General features: G+C 32.3%; 1 protein-coding gene across 3 annotated transcripts in view; it reads right to left on the bottom strand.

Moving 5' to 3' along the window:
* Positions 1-7,094, bottom strand: part of LOC117123109 (alpha-1,2-mannosyltransferase ALG9-like) — a 35,480-nt gene extending 28,386 nt beyond the window's left edge. Inside the window, exons 1-3 of one of the 3 annotated variants that reach the window (XM_033268958.1) lie at positions 7,006-7,094; positions 6,320-6,432; positions 2,520-2,661 (exon numbers count right to left, since the gene is read on the bottom strand). In XM_033268958.1, the coding sequence (XP_033124849.1) occupies positions 2,520-2,661; positions 6,320-6,402 (225 nt within the window). In that variant the 5' untranslated portion in view covers positions 6,403-6,432; positions 7,006-7,094. Of the gene's footprint in view, positions 1-2,519; positions 2,662-6,319; positions 6,433-6,907; positions 6,932-6,989 lie in introns of those variants that run through there. The other 2 variants (XM_033268949.1, XM_033268964.1) reach the window with 2 other exon arrangements.
* Between the last annotated feature and the right edge of the window lie 384 nt (positions 7,095-7,478).

Below are 7,478 nucleotides of genomic sequence, written 5' to 3'. Positions count from 1 at the left end.
AAAAATTGCCCAAGCTCTAAGAATGGGGATTTTTTTTCTGAGACACTATATGATATACTGATTCAGAAAAACCAAAAATTAATTTTCCTTTACTTTTTTCCCGCTAATTTCCTACTACATCCAGGCTAATACTTTTACATGGATTACAATATATGAATCATATTAATATTATTAATATTAGGCCTAAAAAAATTGTTTGTTTGTGCTTTAATGCTGAAAATTGTATAGGAGAGGCAGGCGTAATATAGTTTTTTTTTTTAATAGTTTTTTTATTCTGTCACCAAAATTAACATATTAAATTGCAATGCTTGCAATTAAGCTTGTCTCACTATTTGTTTTTTTCAAAGGGTATTCATCAGACTGAATAAAAATAATTATATGTTTACGAATTGCTGATATTTTGTTTTTGTATTAAAGGATATATTTATTTGTATTTGCCAGAATAAATAACGTAAAATAAAATATTATGAAAACTCTGTGAATTTTACAGGGGAAATGTATTTAAAATGTATTCACTTGAAAGCCTACAGTATAAGCTATAAGAATTTAAAGACCTTTGTACATAGTGACTTCAAGTCACTGACACAGTGCAGCCAATAGAAATTTCCATATGTTTTAAAGATTAAACTCACTATTTCTCCTAGACAAATGATATAATTTATAAATTAAAATACATTTCCTAAATCATAATGAATATAATCGTAATTACAATATGTACTTCAGGCTCCTAGTAAAATAATGAATTTCAATAGGGCAATTTCATGGTAATAATGGCTTTTCATTATTGAAGTGTTTTTAGGAACTTAATGAGTTGTATCACAAACACAATTATTTTCTAAATCAAACAAATATCATAACAACAATACTACAGCTACTACCTTCAATTTACACATTCATATTTTTCATGAAAATTTCTCATTTGTAAACCATGCATACTCATAAGGTGACATCAAAATGAAACTGGATTTTGTCCAATGATTACATTATACTGTATCAATTGTACATTTTTGATAATTCATACTTTTTAAAATTATTCTTACTGTATTATATCGGTTTAATTTTAATAGACCAATTCGATGATGGGCATCACCAGACCTAACTTGGGTGTTGGATGTAAACAATGGACTGGCACAGCGGTGTTTTACATGGAGATTACTGAGCGGCTGTCCCTTGTTATTGCTGTAAAAAGATCATCATAGTTCCCAGTAAACTATACCAAATTGATTTGAAATTCAACTTAATGGTTTGCTAATGCTTTAAAGGATACTGGCCACAAACATTGAGATTTTTGGACTAATGTTAGGCCTAGGCCCCTGCACATCTACGGCCTGTTTAGGTATGCATGAGGGTCTTTGAATCGCGAACTAAGCTACAATTTTAAAGCTAGCTAAGGTATATGGAGGATCACGTTAATTTCAAAGCATACAACGCTAAGAGAAAGCTAGGCTAACTAAATAACCACTATTTTGAACAATTGTATTGCCTTTCTTTGCATTTTTTATTTCTCACGTTAACAGTGGGTGGTAGTTTTCGCAAACATAACATGACCATTTCCTATACTTTCACACAGATTACACTATATAAATCATATTATTATTATTACTATTAGGCCTAAAAAAATTGTCTGTTTGTAATTTAGTGCTGAAAATTGTATAGGAGAGGCAGGCGCAAAAAAATTTTGTTTTTAGTTCTTTATTCTCCTGTCACCAAAATTAACATATTAAATTGCAATGAAGCCTGTCTCACTACTGTATTTGTTTTTTTCAAAGGGTATTCATCGGACTGATTAAAAATATTTATATGTTTATGAATTGCTGATATTTTGTTTTTGTAAGGATATATTTATTTGTATTTGCCACAATAAATAACATAAAATAAAATATTATGAAAACTCTGAATTTTACAGGGGAAATGTATTAAAAATGTATTCACTTGAAAGCCTATAGTATAAGCTATAAGAAAATATGAAATTTTTGGTCCTAGGACCATTTGAGGCATGTTGTGGCAAAATGGCTAAGCTGTAGCAAAAATTGAAATTCAAGTTTTAATTTTTAGATACCTGAGTATGTGATCTTGAAAATGAGGGGTCATTCATTCAAATTGGACATTTCAAGCCTAAGTTATTGGAAAGTGAAAGTACAGTACTCTTAGAGTCAAGATAAACAGGATTTTGAGTAATTGCCTTTCAAAGTTATTTGTGCATACATTGTTTAATAGAATGAACTATGAAAAATAACTTTAAATAAACAATTTGTTAACCACTTCCAGAACTAATACTTTGAGACATGATTAATAAGACATTAAACTGTTGATCTATAGTGAAAAACAAATTTGGATTTTTTAGCAATTTTTTGAGCTCCCATATTTTTTAGCTCATTTACTCAACAGTGGACTGTGTGACAACTTAACCATTTCGCCACAACATGCCTCATTTAAGCATTGAATTATTGCCCAATACTACTAATAATTACAGGTCTCCAGTATGTATTGAATAAGAAGAAATACTAATAATTACTTACAGGTTCCCAGTAATTAAATGTTTCATCACAGTCTGTTATATTACTAAGTAACGCCGCACAGAATCGAGCAGACCAGAGAAGTTTAATAGCGGTGGACGGTTCTGGCGCCCAGCATTGTACATTCTGCGACGCTGAATTTTCACTAAACGTAAAAAAAAAAAAAGAAATATCGGTAGTACAGAAATTGTTCAAGTGCATTTATTTTTAAAGTTTAGTCTACATTCATTAACATTTAACATTAAAAATGTAAACATCCTGAGAGTAGCATGATTGATTGGTCATGATGAAGCTAAACGACATATGTTTGCCGACTGTTAAATTATGACAAATAAATGATATGTGAAACTGAATGTGGTTGGCACTAATGCTGATTACTGGCTGTGCAAAAAATAGAATACTCATTATTTATTGTCTTTTATTTGTTATTTCATTTATTTTTTGTGTCTCCAACAGGGTCAAGTAAATCACCAAGAGATGATGCTTATAAAGAAGACAAACCTAAACACATGATGCTTCACATACACTGTATGCTCAGACAGGGTATTTTTTTATGGTCCAATCATAAATCAATACGGTAAAATCTCAAATAGATAGCATGGGCCTCTTTTCGAGATATTACAGTCTACACGGTACAAGAATTTCAAAGATACAAAAATAAATTAAAATCATGCTTTGTTTATAAAGTAGTTGAAGTGATTTAATGCCAATTATGAAAGAAAGCAAAAATGTTAGCCTATGTTTTAGCAGGGAGCCAGTGGCATACCTACTGTAGTTGTATTGACATGGGGGCCCTCAATGACTAATTGAGGGCGGCATCTGGCAAAATATGGTCATATGTGGAGATTTTAACAACTTGAGCATAGTGGTGGGCTATAAAATGGTGATATTTCAAATACCAAATGTACAGGTTTTAAATGAAGTGGCTTATATTGTTCTAAGCATTTTGACACCTTTAAGAAAATCGGTTGAGAAATGGAACAGTGCGGGCCAAAAAACGAAATTGAGGGGGCGGGGGAAAATGAACCCTTCTGCGGTTAAAATACATGAAAAAGGTCACAACTTTTTTATCTGAAGTCATATTTTGGTAATATTTGTGTCTATATGTTTGTGAGGCCGAGGAAATGATTAGTGGTGTCAAAAAAAGCTTAAAAATTAATTATACAAGATAAACGAGAGCATCAATGATGCAATTAGCCCAATTGACAATAGCTGGCAATGTTTAAGTGCTGTTAGTGAGCATGGAGGTTGTGTGGAGTGTTGTTACGTGTAGTGAGCATTAAAATTTTTTTTTAAAGTTATAGTAGTTGTATGCATCATCATAGACCTTTTTTGTTATGTTCACGTAACAGTTAGAAAAGGTGTGATGTCGTGTACAGTGATATTAAAGGAAATGTGGTTGTTGTAGGGGTTGTTGTGTACGTATGTTTTTGAAATATTTTGTACTGTAATTATGAAGATATATATGTAGTGGTTTATGATTTAAGTGGACAGTTTGGTGAGGGAATGGAATTTGTTGCATAGAAGTATTTCATTGTGGTCCTTTAATGAAGAAATATATTTTTCCAAAGGCGCATTATAATTACGTATATCATTTGTCTTTGTTTGTTAGTTAAACATGCAGCTTTGCTTGAGAAAGGCTAAATAATTTCTTGGCTGACATCAGATCTTGATGTATGTATATGTTTATATGTATATGTATATATATATATATGTACAGTATGTGTATATATGTACATATTTATATATGTATATGTGTATAAACATACATACACATATACAATACATACGCATATATACACACACACACATATATATATATACATATATATACATATACATACATGTATGCATACATACATATACATACATATACATACAGTATATACACACATATATGTTCATATATACATACATACATTTACATACACTATATATGTACATATATACATACATATATAAATACATATACATATACAGTATATACACCTGTCTCTTATACACATCTAGATGTGTATAAGAGACAGGTATCATACATACATATATACACATATACATATATACACATATATATATATACATATATATATCAAAATATATACAATTTAAAATTAAAATGGAAAACGGAATAGTAGAGAAATTCCATATTATATATATATCTATGACACCTGTACAGTATTAAGTAGTATGAATACTTGCCCAATATGTTTTTAAATATATACATTACTAGATTAAATAATATACTAGTACATTACTAGATTATAGGCAATTTTTTTAAATAATTTAATTTTAAATATATGGAGGAGGTACATGGAACATGCTGTGAAATCTAAACAAAATATCTCATTACTAGGCTACCCATCAACTGGTTATACCATTGTTGGAATGGAATGTAATCTATTGAAAATGAAAGGCACTTTTAATCATGCCTCATCAGTTAATAGGTACACAAACGATCTTCATTATTTATTACCATATGGACAACGGCGTCTACAAGTCTAGGTAATGATGACAGTAGCCATCCCATGGTAAATCGCGAAAAAAGAAATCCACTCCACCCCCATTAAATACGACTGTCGGCCTACATTTTATGTAATTAACATCTGATCTAATATATTACGTACCTAGGCCTATGTGGTTGGCTACGGATAGCCAAGTGTAGAGTACGAAAAGCTAAAAAAATCATATGTAAATGAAAATCATCCTAGAGCAATGCTGAAAAGCTACCGTCTCAATAGAACAAAAATTCCTTGTGGGACCTTGCTATCATGTATTCTAACTAACGGCAACGTCCTCATCAACCACACCACAGTGCGGCAACACGAAATGTGCTGTACATACACTCATCGCTACTGACTGATTTGAATGTGTGGTTTAATACACATAAAAGCAACTTGTAGCCTACATTTATTTCCTGTAGTATCTGATCTAGACTAGGGCCTAGCCTAGGCCTACACACACGTACGTACCCAGCCAGTTTATTCGTTTTCGTCAGGCCAGCCTGGATTACAGTACATGTGGTGGTATGTGGTTTAATACATGTGGTTGTAGCCTACATTTCCTGTTACCTGATCTATTACACACACGTACTACCCAGACAGCCTATAGTTCGTCTTCCTCTAGCTCTAGGCCAGCCTGCATTACAGTACATTGTTTATCTCTCTGAGGAGAGACCACCCACCCTTGCAAGCACCACAAAACGGCTCATTCTTCGCTACCAACTAGACTCGTGCAGACGCATTTATTAGCTTACCATTCTAGGCCGTGATTGGTTGATAAACACAATGTGGAATATACAGCCAATTTGCAATCTGATCAATGACGAACACACTTTTATAGGAAACCCATCTTAGTGTTAAGAGATATGATATAAAAACATATAATTTCACATATTTCCCGACAAAATTTTCGCAAAAACTCTTCATACTTTAAATTCCCCAAGCCTTCTCTTCCATATTATTGCAAGATTGGCCTAATCGCGTCACAAACGAAGGAAGAGATAGAAAAACAAATGACTTCAAAATTCGCTCAAAATCATCATATATTATAAGCCCTCTCTCTCAGAGAGTGGGCTAAAAATAGGTATAAAAATGTTCAGGACAATAAGCCGCTTCATTTAAGATCTGTACATTTGGTATTTGAAATATCACCTTTTTTTTACCCTATATAGCCCAACACTATTGAGCATAATATTTTAAGTGGGGAGGGCCTATATTGAAAAGGGGGAGGGGAAGCTTTGTTTTATGGTGTGTGCGCTCACAAGATCCATGATGCCAGTGATACGCCACTGCATTAAGCCTTACCTTACAACAACTTTTTGAGGATTCTGAGTGAATTTCTTGGTGGCCGTTGGAGCCTTGCGGCTCTTGATTGTCTTCTCAGACATCTACACTATTGCAGGGGCTAATCCTTACACCTGCAATACATAAAATAGATACAATTTTTTTAGAGATTGTCAGTAAAAAACATTACATGTTTTGAACAGCAAACAACCATTTTTAAAGTTTACTGATCACAACATTGATGGTTTCTTGTACATAATTTTATGTAAAAAACCCTAAAATGCACCTATTTCCTAGAAATTTCCTTTGCAAATTTGGGTGAGGATTGCAGGCCTGCTGCTCCAGGCTGACTGACTGAGGTGAAAAAAAAAGAAGGTAAGCCTAAATACGAAGCTACCACCATATAGAAGAGGTAGCAACATTTACACCTAATTGGTCTTAGTTAGGCTTGCCTAGCTAGGCCTATAGATAGTACTACTACTAGGCATACCTAGGCTACGAGTCGGACCTAGGCCTAGGTAAGCTAGGCCTATACAGGCTATGCCGCATGCGTTTGCGGTGTATTATACTATTACAAACATTATGGCATTATTATAACAAATCTGAAACCTAAGTCTATGTGGAAATGTATCGCTTCCATCTCATAATCAGTAACACTACATTAAATTGATAATTAACATTGATTTTAAACCTATTATTACTCTAACCCTAGGCTAGCACCAGCATTGCTCGACGAAATCATGTGTCTGAACTTTGGCCTTTTATGTTGCGTTTCCTGCGATTGCCAGGAATCGCGTGTACAACAGGATTATCGCGACGTGAAATAAAATACGTTTAAATACACACGTTTGCAAAAAAAAAAAAAAAAAAAAAAAAAAATTAAATAAAAAAAATTAAATTTTAAAAATTTAAAATTTAAAATTTATTTATTTTTTAATTGCCTTTATCTATGATCTAAAAATATGACTTAAAAAAATCATATTTAAACTTTAAAAGGACCTTTCAATAATATTAGGTTTTAGAGGCTATACCGTAATTATTGATTATATTAATTACAATTTACCTATTACCTATTTCCCAAATGCTGCAAGTAAGAAAAAAAAAACAACATCAAAACAAGCCCTTATGTATACGATGCACTAATGTACTTTTTGAAATCACATTTCTAAAGCAATAAAAT

Source organism: Anneissia japonica, unplaced genomic scaffold (genome assembly GCF_011630105.1).
Source record: "Anneissia japonica isolate Jap-2015-1 unplaced genomic scaffold, ASM1163010v1 scaffold288292_len1863012_cov191, whole genome shotgun sequence".
Taxonomy (NCBI): Eukaryota; Metazoa; Echinodermata; class Crinoidea; order Comatulida; family Comatulidae; genus Anneissia; species Anneissia japonica.
This window is presented reverse-complemented; position numbering and strand designations above follow the sequence as displayed.